Here is a 19,850-nt window from a genome sequence, read left to right on the forward strand (position 1 = left end):
GAAATGGTTTCAAACACTTGCAACTGCTGTCAGAAAAATAAAAAAGAAAAGCTCTTGCTGAGACATCCGGTGAGATACCAATGATGTAAAGTCACTAGATCAGATATGAATAGGCAGTTACTGATGAGTAAGACATTGGGCAAATTATAAATACTAGACATTTATTTTTCTTGTAGGAAGGATGCAAGATTTTGTTTCAAACATCAGGTAGGGCTTGTTGTTGCTGTTGAGTTTCTTTTAAGGGAAGAGAATAGGAACCCAGTGTAAAGATACTGCCAGAAGCAGCACAAATGTAGATGAATTTCTTTCACCTTTACAATCCCAGTGCTGAACTGGCAAGCTAGGCCCTTTCCCGTCAAATAAAGTCTGCTTTAACATCATCCAGTTTCTTGTATACCACTAAGAATCACAGGCCCCTTTCTTGTCCCACCCTTTCCCTACAAATCCAGACTGAATACAGTGACAGCCTTGTCACAACAGCAAAGGCCTGGAGAAAGCAAACAGGCTGACACTTCATAAAAATGAAAGCTGAACAGAAAGATTAACCTTCACTATCAGCCGTGCACAGTGCAAAGATATCCAACAACGCAGTTCAGTACTGTCTTCCCACTTTCCTGTCACAAACACATTTTACACATCTACAAGAAGACAAGAGAGGAAAATAATATAATACAAGAACACTTTGTTTTAAGCTAAGGAAGGCGAGCTCTGAAACAGGAATTACTGACATCTTATAAAAGTCCATCACAATATATCCAGAAAATGGAGGAGAGTCTTGCACCGGAACAACTGCTCACAAGGGACAAAAAAACCCTTATTAAAACTACCAAAAGCCAACAGGAGAGTCAGCATCTGCAGCACTGGACACCTTTCTTCTGTGGCGCTGCTTACACAGAGGGGCAAACTGAAGTTGGCACATGCAGAGTCCCATCGTTTCTTCAATCTTGTCTCCGGCAGAAGGCAGCAGCGGCAGCTCCTGGGCCCGTGGCTTCCGACAAGCAAATACATCAAAAGGTGATGCTTGCAAGGCCTATTTGCAGGAAGGAGGGGGAGAAACAAGTGTTAATTGTTATATTGCCCATGCCTCGTTAGTAGAGCAGCTAGACAAGGAAGGAAACAAGCTTTGAGAAATTTATCAAAAATGAAGTGTAAGGCTTGGTGGCACACAAGGAAATTAGGAAGCAAGTTGAATTGCACTTTTTAAATCCATTTTTGATTGCACTGCAGTGATGAGGGAGTGCTGAAGGTATTCGTGGCAGAAGAGGCAATACAGAGGCTGTTAAATGAAGGCAGGGTCTGCCCAGGGAATTAACAAGAGAAAGCTGGGGAAAAGGAGCATTGCTAAGTGCAGTAATTCACTCAGGATAAAGAGCATTTAGATTAAAGAATAACCAGGCATTAGACATTTGATTATCTCCTTTGACTTCTGCCTTTTTTGACTTCTAAGGTGTGCTGCATCATTCAACTTGGTACACACAACTAACTTCAACTCTCCCTCTGTCAAGGCAAACTTTAATGCTGGAGACTCCAGGAATATTGACTACTGTGAAGAGGACACCTTTCTGGGCTTAGCCCATCTAGAAATAAGCTCTCTGTTTCAGTGATCACTCTTTAGCCATCACATATCTAGTGGAAATTGTTCATTTCTGCAGCTCAAAACTATAGAGGTTGTAGGATTCCGCTCTGGTGACACCACAAGCTGTCACCTCTGTCCCAGCCGCAGCCCCGTGCTGGTGGAGATCTGCTGTTATCAGCTGTCAGCTGTTCTGGTACTCGGCCTGGCTAAGATAGAAGCACAATTTTCGTAAAGATTCCATCTATTCCTACTTGGAAAGGAACAGTAAATAAAATTTGTTCTTGAAACTGCTTTGTCTGGAGTAAAGGAGGGGCAGAGATGGGGAGGGAAAAGATAAACTGACATCCAGGAAGCTTTCTGAAAACAGCTAAGTCTCTGAAATTGCAGACAGAAATAGTGATAAACTATCTACAACAGAGTCATCTTTCCAACTCTTGACAATAATAGCTGCAGGCATCCATCCTTTACTCAAACCACCACTCTTCATTTTAGTATTTCTGAAACAGCCTCATACATAATGGTACCTAACCTAAAGCATTAATCAAGTGTCTTTGTGTCAAAGACTTTCCAGAAGAGAAACGGAATTTTAAGAACAAAGGGAACATTTAAGAGTTAACTTAAGAATTATTTCTTGCCAGGAACAAGTACCATGGAAAACAGCAGTCTTTTAGATGGAAGTAAATGGGGACAGTGCAAAACGATAAGAGTGGGCTAAGTAATATCAATTTTTTGTTGCTGTTGTCAGGACATTGATTTTATATATTATATGTCCATATGGCACCTCACACGCACAGAATTTGTAAATCTTTCAGTCAGCATGGATACTATATAGCAGGAAGTTGAGTTACTCATACAGCACCTTCTAGGGTAAAAATTCTAACTCCCCTCTACTGGAGAGGCTTCCAGTTGGGCAATGCAGATGCCTGTACAAACCCTCTGAAAGTGCAGAAGAAACAGCCAAGTGCCATCACCTGGGAGGTGTTCACAGCCCCAACAGAGAAGTAGACCCCAGTTCTGCTATAGGGTATTTCTGCCATTCATCTAGTGAACATAGGCCCAGTCTTTCCACACAAGTGTTCAACGGGAAGGGTCACCTTCTAGATCTTGGAGAACATTACCCAGATTCCTGCTGTCTTCTGAAGCCCAGCAGATGCAGTAGTGCTGCATTAGTTGTTCAAAGAGTTCCTTCTCATCTAGGAATTCAAGTCCTTCTATTCTGCAATAATAATAATAAGTAATTTTAGGCTAAAGTCTTAGTACAATTTCATAGCACACACATCTTTACTCCAGAAGAGTGGAAAACATGAAAAATTAGGAGAGCCAGAGAGTTATCTTTGTAGTAAGCGAACACAGGTCCATAACAGAAATACCACTGCTCCTAGCCTTGGTTGTCAATGTACTAAACTAGTGATTCATAAAATGTTTTCAGCTTCCAATCAATGGAATCCTGTGTTCCACAATTAATCTGCAAAACTTCTCATGAATATCCGTATTTCTTTTCTACCTCCTTTTACTACATCTATCTGGTCTCGTTGGATTTATACAGACACAGTAGTAAACCCTTGCTTTAAAAATTCTAACCCGGTACCTTCCTCTCCATCTAGATTTCTTGAGTATCAGTGTGCTTATTCGCCACACAAAGTGCTTTGAAAGGCTGTTAACTGTGGATCAAGAGAGAAGCTGAGGGGCAGTGTTTAAATATATCCACAGAGGTACTGTAAAAAAAAGAACTGTGGGTCAAAGATGCTTTATAAATAGAAAGCATTATTTCCCTCATATTAATTCTGTCCTTCAGGATTAACATAACCTATTTATTGGCACCAAGAACAAGTAGAAGGAGATGAACAGATACAATAGTTTAAAAGGCTGCTAAAGAGGACCAAGGATGTTTCTCCACAAGTGTCATATGGTAAAATCCCACAGTCATCACTCCTATTTAAACAACCAGTGATTTTCAGTCTCACCTGTTCAGCTCCATGGTTTGAGAAACCCCCACATGCAAATATTTATTTTGATCGAGGTAAGTTGTTTGACTAATTCAAACTATAGTTAATGGGTGACTCAGTGATTTACACTTCATATAAAATACCTAGAAAGTTACTTATTAAAAGCAATTCCTCCTTTTTTAGTTTTCCTTTAATATTAAAAATTTAACAACATCAGTGAAAAATTACTTAACACTCACATGCACAGAAATACTTTACAACAGCCCAGCAGATGACAATGAAAACAAGGACTTTATTTGGAAAACAAATCATCACAGGAAGATGATTCTAATGAGCTTTTTGTTTGTGTGAAGCAACCACTCCGCTGTTCAGCTCAGAAATGCCTCCCTTGGGCAGATGAACACAGTAAAAGCTGGACATTGAAGGCAATGCTTTCTATTCTCTAAGCAAGCTATCAGCAGTACCTTTTCACATCAGTCTGTGGCAAAAAGCTGTACACTTTCATCATATCAATGGCATGTGCTGTTTCCCAGCCATTTAGCAGCAATCGCTCCCTCTGTAAAATAAACAAGCAGTTCAGTTTTCAGAGGACTCAAGGGAAGAATACCAGAAAGCGTTTTTTGTCCCAAGGATTTTGTAGGCCATCTACTTGACCCGTTTCTTGAAGAGCTCTACACCCTTCACCAAGCATCTGCTTCCAACCACTGCTAGGAGAGTGCGGTGGGCAGGATGGAGCTGAGCTCCGAGCTGCTGCTCGTCTTAACCACACGGAACCATCCTAAGGCGGATAGGAAAGGCTTTCAGTAGGCAGCAACTGCCCCCTCCAAGATTTCCTTTCATCAGTGTTTGGAGTCTTACAATTTGCAGACATATGAAACTTAAAATCAACCACACCCAGAGTACTGAGCCTCTTTACCTGAGAGTCTAAGGATCTGCAGACCTCCACTCCGGCCAGGTTACACTGTCTCCTCTGCAGGTTCTCAATCATGATCTGTCCAAACCGATCTGTCATATTCACCTCAGAGAATGAGACAAAAAGCATTTCCCCTTTTTGAAAAGAATGTATTCACAGCGAAAAGCTGTAACTCAGTTAAACTCCGACTGCCTACACTGTAAAATGTGCAAGATAACTTTAAAGAAAATTTCACGTGTTCTCCCAACGAGTCTTATTTCCCACCGCCACAGCCTCCTTAGCTATGTCGCTTTTGCAAGTTGACTGCCATTAACGCTTTTAACGACGATGCTATTTCCTTTATGAATACAAGAAATGTGCACTGGGAACTGCAGATTGACTCTGCTTTGGATTGTCAGCAGCCTGATTTAGATCTCTAGTGCCCATTTAGAACTCGGAAGATTTTGCAACCAATTCCTAGAGCTACCTGGTTCCCCCGAGGCAGCTTTTTGCTTCTATACAGAAAAGTTCAGTTTATGCCATGACGATTTTGCTCCATTTTGCTAAAGAATTCTAATGCTGCAAACCCATATTTAACATTGAGCATCATTTCTTCTACTTCTGTCTTATGAGGAAAACTGTGAAGTGTTGATTTAGATAAATACATTAAGTCTCAGCTCTTTTGGTTCAAGATGGACTAGCAATCATCCTTCACAATATCTATATATTTCTTGCATGAATATGCATAATGAGCTAGCAGATCTATGAAACAACATATTACCAAAGAACTCCAGCAGAATCCTTATCTGTAGGAAAGGATAAAATTTACTCTTATTTTACAGGCAGAATTGCCAATTTCAAAAGCGATTCCTACAATAATGTAGCTCTTTAAAGGTCATTTTTATTTTACCTGCTCATAATTTATAAACATTGCTGTCGGAAAAGTGCTCGATGCCCATTTCAGAAGATTGGCAGATTGCTGTGGTGTCATGTATACCAGCACACATTCTGCTATCAGGAGCGTTGGCAATCTGTAAAACAAAAAAAAACAGGAGAAGTGTTGCTAGCAAAACAGAGAAAAAAATCTACAGCGCATTAATAGCAAGGCATTTCCCATTCCCTAGATAACATCAGAAAACCTCCCCACTTTTACGAGATAGACATTTAAAACTGAATTAAATAATTTCATCAAGCAGACCTGAATAGGATCTCCTGGCAGCTGCCAAATTGAGCCTAGTGAACACCTAAGGTTACAAAACTGGACCCTGGGAACCAAGAGCCCTCAAGGCAGCCGTGCTACGAGCTGTGAGCACAGAACTGCCTGTATCCTACACGCAGCCCCTGGCCTCCAACAGCCTGCAGACGTGCACATCAAAATGCAATTCTCCTCCAGAACGCACCTATGTACACAAATAGCTCTCTCTTAGATGGCAGTAAAACAATGAACAAAGTACAAATAGAAGAAAAGTGTTTGATCTTAAAATAAAACTTGTAATCAGACAATTTTATCCAAGTATATGGAGGAAAAACTTCATGTACTACATACGAAAATACAATCTACACATGTGTTACATAGCAAGATGCTATGCTTGCACATGCTCTCTTTCCCCCATGCACAAAAGAGACTAGATTAGTTTCACTTAGAATTTAGAAGTTTTCATTTAATTGCTGGAAAGAACAGGAAAAGAAGTAATCAGGAACAGCAATGTAGACAAGCAAGATGAGATTTCAAAGACGGAAGTGCAAAGATTTAAATGGCAATTTGATGCATTCTGCTTACCCATATGCTCTCTCCCACCCAGCCAGAAAACTGCTATTTATATTTCTAAGATTTGAAAGGTATGTCCATCATCCACTCTAAAAACTTACACTGCACCCCTCTGGTGCCTCAAACTTGAACAATAAAATCCCACCCTTTAGATTCCAGAGGAAATAGATGAGTCTTAAGCACAGGCAGTATAAACCAACTGCAAAGATAAAACTCTAATTTAACATAGACAGAATTAGTCTCCATTTTAGCAGCTAAGCTCTGGAAATCTCGACTCACCCTCCCTGAACACTGAGGGTGGAGGATACCCTCTTACCCAGGCACCATCCCATATGCATTGACAAAACACAGCGGAACCAAAGAAGATTCCACTCAAAAAAGCGCAACTTCTGACTGCTGGATACAAGGGGGGAATCATTTCTGTTTTAGAGAGAGAGGCTCGAAACGCACAGGATGACAAACAGTCAACCTTCTTTCAAAGGAAAGGGGCAATGATCACAATGGTTTTAGCCTAATTTCCTAGGGGAACACTCCATGCAACCATGCTTTGTGTATACATATGTCTATGCACCCATAACCCTCTCTTACAAAAATTTTGATTCTATTAGCTAAATTTCAAAGAAATTAGAAAAAGGGGTAGAAATCTCCATTTCATGAATTTCTCTCTTTCTGAGGAGAACAAACTTGTCTCTGGGGAACTCTAAGGGAGAGAGTGGCTGCTTGGGAACTCATCCCTGTGGGAGAAAAGACAATCAAAAAAAGAAAAAAAGAAAGGAGGCCTTTACAATTGCCTGACCTACAGCAACAGCTTTAATTTGGGATTAAGGACCAGATATATCATAGACAAGCAACCTCTAGAAACACGCTCACAAAACAACAGAAACAACAAAAAAGAACCCCCCGCAAACCTCATTCATTCCCACAGTTTAAGATGACAAAACCAGTAGTTCTTTAATGTTTAATCTTCTCAGGATGATAAACACGCATTTTGCAGAAGGGACTACAAAAGCAATAACCTTGCTTCAGGCTTGGACTACCAAGCAGGAGCTGCAGTAACAGCCTGCTCAGTTCAGCGAGGCTACAGGAGGTGTCTGCACAATTCCTTCTGCTCAAAGGGCTCGCAAAAAGGTAACCATGGAAATAGCATAATGATAAGTGGATGCAGACACTGTATGTCCAAGACTGACTTTGCACAGCCTGCTTCCACAAGACCCCGAGGAGGAAGAAAACAAAGCAAAAGAACACCTTACTGTATATCCAGGTTATGCTTCTTTAGCTTTTCCTCCAGATCTGACGAGAAACGGAGGTCTCCTCCTATTATGGAGTATCGACTGGAGTCTAGGCTGTGAGAATCTGCAGGTGAAAATTTACGGAGACTAATGATTACAAAGAAGAAGGATGCGGAAACTACAAAACCTTAAAAGGGAAACAAACTAACACATAAAACCACACGATCACAGGAAGCTGAAGTCCATCTCATTTCTTATACCTAACAATTAACAGCAAACTGTTTTTCTCCAAATATTTGCTACCAGATTATGTCTTACAGATTGTGTTATATTAATGTATCAGAATCTGCAACAAGCCTAATCTTTCACTCTGCAGTCACTATAATGCAGATAGGTTATCCCATCTGTTACCATGGTTTCCAGAAATGCAGAGAGAAGAAAAGTGTGAGGATCAAAGACTTGGAGGAGAGGTCGTTTGAGAGGATTTTCTCTATTATATATTTATACATACTTCCTTCTATAATTTATGAAAAAATGAGTAACAACAAATCAAAAATTAACAATATACACAGTTATATAATATACACGGGTATCAGACACAGGTTGGGTGTTCAAAAAATAATAGCTTAGGCTTTTCACGAGATCTTGTGATGGTATTGCGAATGTGGAAGCACATGTTCAGAAAAGGTATTCCCAGCAGCACACACACCTCCTTGGCACGCTGCAGGCAGCAAGCTCCCCTAACACTTTCCAGCACAAAGAAGGGGTTAATGCCAGGGTCCAGAGGCCTTCTGCCATTGACTCCTACTAGCCAAAGAGCAAGGAAGCCCCTAGCAGCACGAGCCCTTGGCTGGCCAGAGCATTCTGACACTCGCTTGCAACCAATTCAAGTACATAGGACCAGCCACCACAGAAAGAATTTCACGAGTATAATGTCTAAACCACTTAAATATGTAAAGTTGTCTGGAAATGCATCAGATGGTTCTTGCATCCATGCTTTAGCTTTAACTCCAGAGCTGTACTACTGGAGCGCAGTCATGAGAATAGAACACCACATTCACTTCCCCTCCTACACCAGCAGTGTGACGATCCCAGCGAGCAGCCACACAAGTAACGTGAACAGTGGAAAAATCCCAGAGCGAGCCCGTCAGGCGGCCGCACGGCCCTCAGTCCATGCACGGCTCCCGTCGTGATCCCGGCCCAGCTCCTGTTGCGAGGCTGGGTCTGGAACGGTTCCCGTCATGATCCCGGCCCTGGCACGGCTCCCGTCGCGAGGCTGGGTCTGCAATGGCTCCTGTCATGATCCCGGCCCTGATACAGTTCCTGTCACGATGCCAGTCCCGGTACGGCTGCTGCGGCGAGACCAGCTCCAGCAGGGCTCCCAGCGCAATGCCGGCCCGGCACGGCTCCCATCATGATCCCGGCACAACTCCCATGGGAGCCCGCATCCAGATGGCAACGCGGGCGCTGTGTCAAGAGCTGGAGAACACACAAAGAGGAGCCGAGTGGCTCAAGAGACAGGATCAAAGTGGGTTCCCATTTCAGGAGGAAAGATCTGACCAGGCAATCTCATGCTGCTGGAAGCGCTGCTTAACCTACAAGATGCAACTCCAGCTGCTTGGCAAGGGACCAGCTCCCCAAACTGGTCTCCAGCAAGTGCTGTCTTTCAAGCAATACTTCTGAACAGGTACAGAAAACCCTAGAATGGTTCATGCAGAAAGTTGTAGGAAGAAAATAAGTTGTGCAGCAAATGATTCAACATTTTGAGTCAAGGTTTTTTCCTATGTACGTGTTCTATAATAGCTATACTACTTCCCACACCCTTCTATTTAAGTTATTATATCAAGGCCATGATAATGGCATCCAAAGGCTGAACAAAGATTGCTTACTGCTACAAGCAGAACACCAGAGGCTTTTTTTTTGGCGGGGGAGGTGGAGGAAGAAAAGTATTTATATACCGGCTTGCCTGCTGTCCAGATTCATCAACTTGAACATACTAGTATGGTAATTTTGACCAGAAGTTAACTTCAAAAAATGTTTAAATGATCCAGTACAAACACTTCAGAGATGGAAGTAAATGCCTTTTGCTCACCCTGTGATGATTTGAGCATTTCTATCAGTGAAGAGCAGGAAGGAGCTAATGTTTTCAAATTTTAGGTTAGGAATTCTCTAGAAGCAGCTTCCATCATAAAAGTTCAAATTCCAGCAATCAAAACTTTTTTTTTTAAATCAGCCTGTATCTACACACACAAGAAAACTGAAATCTGTTAAGCCTTGATATGTGGGAGAAGGGACAGCCAGAAAAAGTAATCTGTGCTAAGAGAAAGCTCTGTGCTAAGCTGTAGAGCTTAGAAGTGGATCTTAAAGAAGTGGTTTTGGAGATGTTGGTCTGAGCAACAGAAAATAAACAGCCTTCTAGTCACAGTTACCTACTGAAAGAAGCTTGAATAGGTTTCTTTAATAGCGATTTGGCCAAGAGGAAACATTCTTTAAACCTTAAAGTACACTCAATGCCTGGGAATTTCTTTAGGACTGCACAGGACTGCCTCCCAGCAGAGAGCTTCAGAGGGTCAATAAGGCTGAGGAGGGATCGCTTCTCTTCCTGTCTTCAAAGGTCTTTTATTCCAAATGCAACTGATTTACTTCCCTCTCCAGGGCTTGGCGAGCAGGTTCTTGGCCATCGAGGCAGGATGTTCTGGTGGCTCCGGGCGGCCTCGCTGGCCCTCGGCTGGCGGCTGCCTGCAAGGGCGGAGCTGTGTGTCCGCTGCACCAAGCCACGCGCTCCTCAAAAACTGCAAGGCTTAAACCAGGAGCAGCTCATTAGGAACTCCCTAAGTCACATATGTCAATACTTACGAGCAATACTTCTACCTCGGAGGAAATCCTAGGTAAGTCTACGAAATATTCAGAAAGCAAATAAGAAATGCAAGTAGAAGCAAAGGAAAAAGAAATAAAATGATAGAGGTTAAGCCCAAGCTCTTCTAAAATTCCTTTTAAGATTGTCTGTCAGCTTCCATTTTTGGCCTATATATGACATAAAATATCCTCTTCTACATAAAGTCAAGGGGATGAAGAGATCAGGCTTTATTAGGCAAAGAACTTCAAATTTTTAAATCAGACTGACAACTGTTCTATCATATCACACTTGGAGAGCAGAAGCTCGCTTAATGCAGGGCAAAGATAGCTGATGATAGCTGAACTGTTGTTCTAAGCCTGGAGGGCCAAAAGTCAAAGCGAGGCCATAAACACCCCAGAAAATATTGCAAGGCTAACTTGTGGTCTTTGGCACCAATCTCAATTTTATTGCATTGTTTCACCTTCTAAATATGAAAATTTCAAGATATACTTCCATCTTGATGGAGCAGCATTGGTGCAAATGTATTTTACAGCACAACCTAGAGAGCAGCTCAAAAAGAAAAGCAAACTTCGGCTTGGCCGTGCAGCCACGAGGTCTTCACAGGAATCGATTTCTCTATGAAAAGCCATCCCGGGTGCAGCGCGGCCCGCACGGCGCCGGCACCGCGGCTCTGCCCGCGGGAGCAGGGGACGGGAGGCCGGTGCCACACACGGCAGCCCCTGGCCAGGGTGGAGGGCTCCCTGTCTGCAAAGGGCACAATGTGCTAGAAGGGGAGCTGCCCCCAGAACGCAAGCTCCTTGTTGGGAAGGACATCGTTTCCACGAACAGTTTGTCTGTTGTCTTGCTTATTACCTCCTTTCTCTTCGCACTTCTTAACTAAACAGGGCCACCCTGTTGTCACTCAGGCCGGCCCCCCTAACGGCGGGGCAGCCAACCTCCCGTGGCTTAACCCATTGAAAAATCTCATATTGCAAGCACTAATTCTCCTCCAGAGGCCAGTGTTTCACCATGGCTTTTGCAAAGTTGATTAATCCTGAAGTTCTTTTTTTAGAGCACAGAGCTACCTTATGTTTTTCTTTGTAATGCTTAGAACCGCCCTGTTCCGTTTTATACAACATTTAAACTTAAAAATGCATGAAGTAAAGGCTTTAGAATTACCAGATTCATACTTTATTTGAGAATTACCAGGCAGGGAAGAAGGAGAGGGAGAAAGAAAACCACCCTCTTCATGAGCGAGGCACAAAGGCTCCTCTCAGCGCGGGGCGCGCGCCCGTTCCTCAGCGCGCTGCAGCAGGGCCTCTCTCGCCTCGTCACACACATGGTGCGCTTCCCACGATTCTTGGCAAGGGAGTAACAATACAAGGGCTTTGAATTTAGATGTCATTACAGGAACTAAACGGTAGTAACTATTGCTTATAGTTGCCTTTTCACCTCAGTGCGATAAAGTTTCCCTTCACAGAAGCTTGCTCTTCTAGCAGCAAATGAAGGTTAGATTTTTAGGGTGGCCCTCAGGCCCTCACTTCCTGCATAAATCTGGGTATGGAAGAGGCATTAGGGCACCACGGGTGCTTGCAGCGCACTACGAGCTCTCCTACCAAAACTGAGGGGTTTCTCTTCTCACTGCACTCCGAGATCAGCGAAGCACTTTCCTAGAGGTTTTCCAACACAAAGCAGACAGGATGCTATTGATTCCAAGTGCTTTCATCAAGATTATCCTAAGGTATCTTTGGCATCTGTAAAAACAACTGCTCCATGCAACCTATTGTGCAGGCTCTCCGTGGTAACACAGCACTGCTTTTGCTCAGACCCTTTGCACCTACATCAGAGCAAGGGCATCTATGCAAACACAAAGCAGCTCAGGCTGCCTTGCAAGTACAGGATCCTCCCCAATGCAAGGCACGCAAGTCACCTGGACATCAGCACTTCTGACCTCTTCATCAGGTTGCAAGCAAGTTTGGAAATGTGGAAAGGGAGTAATGGACTCACAGTGGTGCGTCGCAGAGTAAGAGGTGGAAGGTGGGATCACTACAGGGCACACAACAGCTCATGGAAACGTAACTGGCATCTGCAGAGCAGCCCAGGGCAGACGACTACCGTCCTGACACCAGTGACTTCATCATACACCAGACAGCATCGCTGAACTAGGCAAACAAGTTCATGCTGCCACAGCAATGACAGATTCCCGCACGACTCCACTGCTCTTCCCTGGAGAGCCGGCATTCCCAATGAAACCACAAAGCTGCTCAGTGGCAAGTGTCATCTTGCTGCATTTAAAGGCAATGAGTCCACAAGTATCTGGACTTGAACTGCAAGCCATGCTGTCATTTCTTCCTGCGAAGGGCAAGGAGGAAGCAGATGCTGCCCCGAAGCCAAAAAAGTTGTCCTCTAGCACTAGTTCCATGAAATGAAGCCATTTAGCATGAAGGGAAGAGCAGGAGGAGAACAAGAGTCACGTCAAGGGGCATTACATCAATTCAGGCAACAAATTCCAAAGTAGATACACACACATTGCTCCTGATATACAAGAGGCAGTGTGGAACAGATTAAGGATAAAAAAAGATAAGGATGAGTAACACTGCACTATCCTCTGGAAGCGCTGCTTCGTTATGCCATATTACAATCTCCGTGACAGCTAACTTCCCCAGAAGTTTGACATGAGAACTGCTCTAACGACTGCATCAAGTCAGACCAAAAATCCACCTACTACAGCACTCGAATTCTCAAAGGTCAACAGCAGCCTTCTAAGGAGGAGGAAAGCGAGGGCAAGTATGTACTGCCATCGGTGACATCTGCTTTCGAACATTTTTCTAAGAACTCTTATATTCGACCTGGATCTTTGGACCATTACTGAGCAGAAAGCTGATGTTTTCATGCATCCATTTTAATAATAATAATTGCAATAAGCAGCCAGCAACCTCTCATTTCAAACATAAGGACACACATTTTCACTCCAGTAGATCACTTTATCTGTACTGAATTAATCACCAGGTCACTGGTTTAATAAGATTCTTCTACATTACCACCCTGAAGAGTGTGGTACTGCCAAGAAGCTGCCACCTCCATCTTCCTAATCGTTTCTTAGTTCTGAACAACATATCCCTGAGCTCTGGCATTCATCTCCTTCCATAATGAAAATTAAGCACATATGTCTGTCTACCTCTCACCCCCATTTTCTTTATCCATGTAGAACCATTCCTTTCCCCCCACCCCAACAGCAGCTTAATTTCCTTAGGAATCTTTGGTTACAGATTTCGTCAAAAGACTTTCAGAAATTCAAGTGCTGTATAAACTGGATGTTTTTGTCCAAAATGTCTGTTGACTCCTACAGAAAACTCCAATATGTTTGTGAGGCAAAACTTACCTTTAAAAAAGCCATGTTGACTCTCTCAATACATTATATTATTCATGTGTTCCACTAAGTCTGTCTGTTAGTTTCTACTAATTTGTCCAGTAGAGACATCAGTCCTACTGGCTTGCAGTTCCCTGGATTTCTCCTGGAGCCCATTTGAGTCACAGCCGCCACCTTCCAGTTCTCAGGTACTACGACAATTTTAAAATGAGAGGGTATATACCAGTTAGGAGTTGAGCTTTTTCATTGGCAAGTTCCTTTAGAACTCTAAGAAATCTCTAGGACCACACAATATTCATCTCACTGCTCAGTTTGTCTATTTATCCCACAGCCTGTTCTACCAGCCCTTCCATACAAGGCTGTTCCACTGATGTGCCCTTCAAAGAGCGATTCCGACACGGAATTCACTCAAATGTATCTGTGGTTAAGTGTCAGTTAAAACCAGCATTCTACAACAAACTACCACCACCTCCAAATACTTGAGCGTTATGCTCCATGCCAACAGTCTCAGTGTGGTAGGACCCATCCAGCCTGGCTGCAGTAAAATCCTTACTCTAAACCATTTAAAACCCAGCACTAACAAGCAAAGCAGTTAGGAGAAATAAGCCAATTCAATACATACAACAATGGCATAATAATTGCAGCTAACTGCTGTCACTTGTTAATTAGTAGTTTTTAACTACAACACACTGCTTGCAACTTGCTGTTTTTCTGCTGTACTAGACAGATCTGAACTGTTCAATAACACAAATACTACAAATTGCTTCTAAAGGACTTTGTATTAATGACTTTTTAAGAGTGCTTATGCTGAATATCTCATTGTATCACACTGTCTTATGTAGGCCTCTTACCTGGAACACAGCGGTACCTAGAAACCCTTTTTCTGAGATGGGGCATTGGGTTTTCATTTTTTGAGAATTCTGCCATTCAGATGGTACACACAAGTTTTGTAGGTTAAGGATTACACCCTTTAAAATGCAGCAATAAAAACGTGTATGTGTATAAATATGCACAATCTAATCAGCGCGTAGAACTTTGGTCCGGGTTCAAGCAGTAGGAGAGCCTTGGGGTAAAGCTCGCTACCATGCCGCACGGGCAGGAAGGGCACACCCGCTCACTCAGGCACAGGCAGCCCTTCCAAGCCCTCCACACGCTTAGAATTGTGCACACAAAGAGCACCCATAGAATCAGCCCTGTCAGGAAACACCAGAAAAGCACGGCTCTGTTTTAGGGCCACATCTGCTAACACAAATTAGTTAACAATCACTTCAGATGCAGGTAACTGCTGTTCCTCCTGAAGGGTACAAAAGAGCTTCTGCACTGCACTATCTTCTTACTGGCACTGAAAACACTGCGGAGCAGAATACAGTTGTTGCACAAGTAAAGAGGTTTTTGAATTGTGATCTTAACACAAAAACAATGATCAGTAAGCCAAAGTACTATCAAGCCACAGCAGCTAAGCTTACCATCCTCATTTGGTTGGGGTAACTGGCACCTTGCTGTAGGCAGGAGCATTTCTGGCAGATTGTAAAGGTGCCTTTGTGAAGGCAAAATTCCTAATTCCCAAAATTCCTATACTCCAAAAGTAAGATCTGGAGTATAAAATGTTAAGAAGTGTCACTGGTTTCTGAGAATGGACTATGCAGACTCTATTTCTATTATGAAGACTGTTAAATGTTAAGACTTGTGATCTTAGGAAAAAAAGAGTAGTGAATACAATCAATATACTTGTTTTGTTTCTGGTTTTTTTTTTTTTTTTTGAATCAAGTACACATGAACCTTAGTAGCATTTTTCCTTCTCTGCGACGGAGAAGAAAAGGCAAGTTAAACTACAAGAGGAAAAAAAATAGTGGGCAGAACAAAATCCCTTCAAGAGAAAACATTTCTAATATGACACAGAAGCAAAAGGACAAGATATTAAAAGAAAAAAAAGCCTCTTTTCTTTCCCAAATCTCTGTCCACACAGTGCTTCAAAATTAAAAGCCTGCCCACATAGCAGAACAAAGTGATCAGAAAAGTTTTAAAAGTGCTGCAGCACATTGCTGACTTATTTTTAAGATGACTCACCTATTAGAAGAGACTCCCCTGAATGGGATTCCATAATTGGTTTTGACAGGGGAGGTTTTGATCTGTGGGAAGAAGGAAAAAGCATCTTTGAGCAGCTAAGCTTGCTTAACTGTATGCTTATATGTACAGATATATATATGGACAAGGGAATACGTCTGCCATCTACTGGAAATTAAAATGTTTGCAAGTGAGACTTCATAAGGTAGTAGACTTTTACAAGTGAGGATACAACAAATCTGCCGTCCCTTTTCCCTCTCCCCAAAAAGGAATCCAAACAAAAACCAACGTCTTGAGTCTCAAGCTAATATCTCTGGAGAAACACAGACACTCGCTGTAGGTGTTCTCCAGGAGCCTTAATTTAGTCACTGAAACAGAATATTCAGTGTCAGTTATCCTCTCTCTATTTCAACATGTGAGTCTGGGAATTTATGGCCATCTTTAGTAGTAAAAGCAGCAGATTTAATTGCCTCTAGTGATCTTGAGGCTTCCCCTGTCCCTTATATTTTTCTCACTCAAGTGAAGTCTGCTCTTCCCCTACTAAAGCTTCCACTTAATTCCTCCAATCTGAAACAGTGGCTGGATAGTTTCATGTGTGATTTGGTTGTATAATCAAAGCTTTATTTTCCAAATCCTAGAGGATGAATTGTTTCTTAGAAGGGGGATGTAAAAATTAACACCCAGAGCTTGCAATTCATGACATTCTGCTAAACTGAATCTCGTTTCATATAAGAAAATACAAACAATAATACTTACTTGATATTATGTATTTTTCTTGCAACTATCATTGGAAAATCCACTTCAAAATATTTTTTAGGGAGAAGATTTTCATCCTGAGAAATGGAGTAAGAGTTTTGCATTAGGAAAGTTTCACTTGCATATGAGGAAAAAAAAATCTTTATGCTCCGGGAAGTTTTGGGTTCATTACTTCAGCATCCCTAATAATAGTTAGTATACCTTAATGACTGTCAGCTTAAAAAAAAAAAGTCAAGAGATATTAACACGTCCCCTAAGCATTAAGAAGAAAATTCATTTTTTATGTTATGTGGCTGTCCTAGACATAAGATCACTAAAACATAAGTTCTAAAAATACACTACCAGGATTTAAGAGAGCACAGCAACAAGAAACCATTATATTTTACTGTGCATCTCCAGTATACTCTAAAAAAAAAAATAATGAGGAACATTTTGCATGGGTTTACACAAAAAGTAACTAAATTCTATCACTTTTCAACAAACTGTCAACCAGAATACAAGAAGAATTGGTATTTTTCTTTTACAAAAAAAGTGGAAAATTCTTTCATTTCATACTGTCATGCATGGTTTGACACCTGATAAACTGTGCCAAATCTCTCCCTGGCTGCAATCCTTTTATGATGAACACATACTGCAAGTTCCAGCTTGTCAATCTAATGCATTTCGGAACAGTAGCTCAGTAGTCAAACAGTGAAGCATAAGATTAACTGGGTCCCATTTACAAAGAACTATTTACAACAAAATAGAAGAGCTGGAATTAAGGGCCTCGGTAACCTAAAAATTTCAGTTACAGGGAATTTTAGTAAAACTGTACTGACATAGTTTCCATAGCAATGCAAGTTAAAAAAAAAAAAGTCTCTGAAAGAAAAAATGTGTTTTGTGACCAAGGGAAGTGAAACTAGCCTCTTTGGCTTTCACTCACATAACTTTACAGAAGTATATGGTTATGAGAAAAGCTAAGATACTTTAAAGATAGATGTACTCAAAATTATAACACCTTTCTGGAATTATAGCCTGAATTGCTGCAAATTACAAAGCAGTAACTCAGAAACTGGTAAATAGGGCATATATAACCCTATACATTGGTACCTCACTTCTGTCTTAATATGGGATTAGAAAAAGTCAACTTCGGGGGGCAGCAGCACGTGATGTTCAGGCTCTGTTCCTGGAAGCCCACTCGAGTTCACCTTCCTGTGACCCACTTGGGAAAAGCTGGTGAAAACATCATCTCACCATAGTGTCATCCAGTGATACCTGAACAAATCCTAAGCAAGTTGAAGCAAAGCTGAGCCTGGCAACGTGCCACCCTGCCGAGCTAACTGCACGTGCCCACGCTGTACTGCAGCAGACAGCTCCGAAAAGCGCTTCAGAGAGCTCCCCGAGCCTCCATCCGCGACCGGCGCTCCCAGTTTACGCTACCTTCAATCTCCAGAACAGAGTATCCATGCCAGCACCAAGATTAACAATCTGACAGTTGCATTCTGTCTTCTTTAGAAAAGCCTTGAGCAGGTGACTGACACCATGAACACGAGCGTAATAGCCTGTTAGGAAGAAAAAAAAAAGCTTATTATTTAAAATTATTATTTTAGTACAATATTGACTAACACATTCTGAGATTATTACACAATTTCTAAACTCCTAACTTATCAAAAAAGTGACTCCTGGTATGAACAATACACTCTCTTTAAGATATCTAAGGCTGTTGTTTTCAATTGCTGACGAATTTGGACACACTGAAAAAGGAAAAAGCAGTTTCTTGCACAAATTAAGCTTTACTTGAGTTTTACCTTGACTAGAGCAGCCTAATTCTAGGCAGGGGGACTCCTAAACCTTGCAGGGGCCATTGCTGGCCTGCAGGGCACTGCTGCCCTGGGTCAAATCAGCATTTTTGATTGTTCTGTAGAGATTACCATCCTTTAACTGCAACACACAGAGACACTCCACTCAGAAGACTGAAAGCAAAGGACGATGTTTTTTATTATAAGGATCATGCAATTGCCAGCCTGAATAGTAATTCCATCATTCTTTTACACACTTCCTACATTCGGCAATACCCAGCACGAGAAGGCTTTGCCAGCTGCTCTTCAGGACTGCTTGAGGATACATTTGCATGATCTTCACCCACATCCACATGCCAACTTGCCTCGATTGATTTCAGGTGCTTTTCTTTCTTTGGCTTGCCTCACAAAATACTGGATGTAGGGGTCCTTCCAGTAGCCAACACTTACAGCAAATCTGACAAGCAGAGGGAAAAAAATAGGAGAAGAATTACAAAATAATGCCATCACGACTTACTCACGGACACACAAGCTGAAAAGGTCACTGCCACTCTCCGACCTGTGTCTACACATGGCCAAGACTTCAGCACCTCGCTGAACGTGAGGAACTGCTTCGCATTGCAGCTTATACAAACAATATGGTTAAAACTCTATCTGCCACTATGTTAAACAAGCACCTTTTTAACATCCTCTGCACCAGGGTCTCAAAGAGTTCCTTCCTAAGGACCGGGCAGGGAACTGCCAAGTTCCCAAGGCCGCTCATCTGGTGCCTTTTACCTCTGCACATCATGCACTGCCGTGGCTTATTCCAGACACCGCATCACAGGCTCACAAGAAGGGCAGGAATAAGAAGCCAGCAAGGCGGGAAATTCACACCCACGTATAACAGGGCAATAAACCTCATCCCCGCCAAGCCTATGGCCAGCAAAGATAAGGAAATAGTTCTGGAAAACATCAAGAAGCTTTTCCGGGGGTGCATGCAACACGCCGCCAGAGCTCGGCCTCGCAACGCGCACGCAGCTCTCCAGCTAAACGCAGACTGAGGGCAGGGCGGCTGCTCACGGCGGGGCTGCTCGGCCCCGTTTTAGGGCCGGTTGGGGCACAGCAGCGGCTGGAGCTACCGGGGTGCGAGCGCGGCGCGCCCGGGCCGGCCCTGCCCCGCGCCCCGGCCCGGCCCGGCCCGGCGGTACCGCTTGCAGACGGACGCGTCCTCGCAGGTGCCCCGCACCGCCTCGTCCGCCTCGTCGGGGCCGGCACCGGGCACGGGCTCGCGGGCGGCGGCCGCCATGGAGCGCGACGGGAGCGCGCCGGCCGCCGAGGCCCGCCCCCCGCCGCCCGCCATTGGGCCGCGCCGCTCGGCGCCGCCGCCGTGGCTGGCCCAGCTCCTTGTCAATTGGCGCCCCGGCCAATGGGAGCGCAGCGACACCCCGGAAAAGCCGCCGCGCCGTGAGGCGTGTCGGGAGCGGTAGTGCGGGCGGTTGCTAGGCGACGCCGCTCGCCCGCCGCGGGGAGGGGCGGGGGAAACGGGACACCCCCGCGCAGCCTCAATCCCGGCCCCGCCCCCGGAGCCGCCGGCGGCGCGCGCGGGGGAACGGCTGTGAAGGGCGGCGGCCGCATCCGGGCCGCGGCGCCGGG

The 19,850-nt window shown here is 43.5% G+C and overlaps 1 protein-coding gene across 2 annotated transcripts; it reads right to left on the bottom strand.

The window, feature by feature from the left end:
- Positions 1-341: 341 nt before the first annotated feature.
- Positions 342-19,505, bottom strand: LCMT1 (leucine carboxyl methyltransferase 1). Of its 2 annotated transcripts, none has more exons than XM_026054049.1 (11): positions 19,406-19,505; positions 18,581-18,672; positions 17,857-17,978; positions 16,438-16,514; positions 15,685-15,746; positions 7,433-7,535; positions 5,325-5,445; positions 4,439-4,540; positions 3,987-4,078; positions 2,671-2,792; positions 342-1,030 (listed from the first exon to the last, which is right to left on the bottom strand). In XM_026054049.1, exons 1-11 carry the CDS (start codon positions 19,501-19,503, stop codon positions 1,008-1,010), a joined length of 1,014 nt encoding a protein of 337 aa, XP_025909834.1. In that variant the 5' UTR covers positions 19,504-19,505; the 3' UTR covers positions 342-1,007. The 2 variants fall into 2 exon arrangements, with proteins under 2 accessions (XP_025909834.1, XP_025909835.1); XM_026054050.1 differs by having other exon boundaries at positions 403-1,030; positions 2,695-2,792.
- Positions 19,506-19,850: the final 345 nt, after the last annotated feature.

This window comes from Nothoprocta perdicaria, unplaced genomic scaffold, assembly GCF_003342845.1.
Source record: "Nothoprocta perdicaria isolate Ctin4 unplaced genomic scaffold, notPer1 scaffold_12, whole genome shotgun sequence".
NCBI classification, from domain to species: Eukaryota; Metazoa; Chordata; class Aves; order Tinamiformes; family Tinamidae; genus Nothoprocta; species Nothoprocta perdicaria.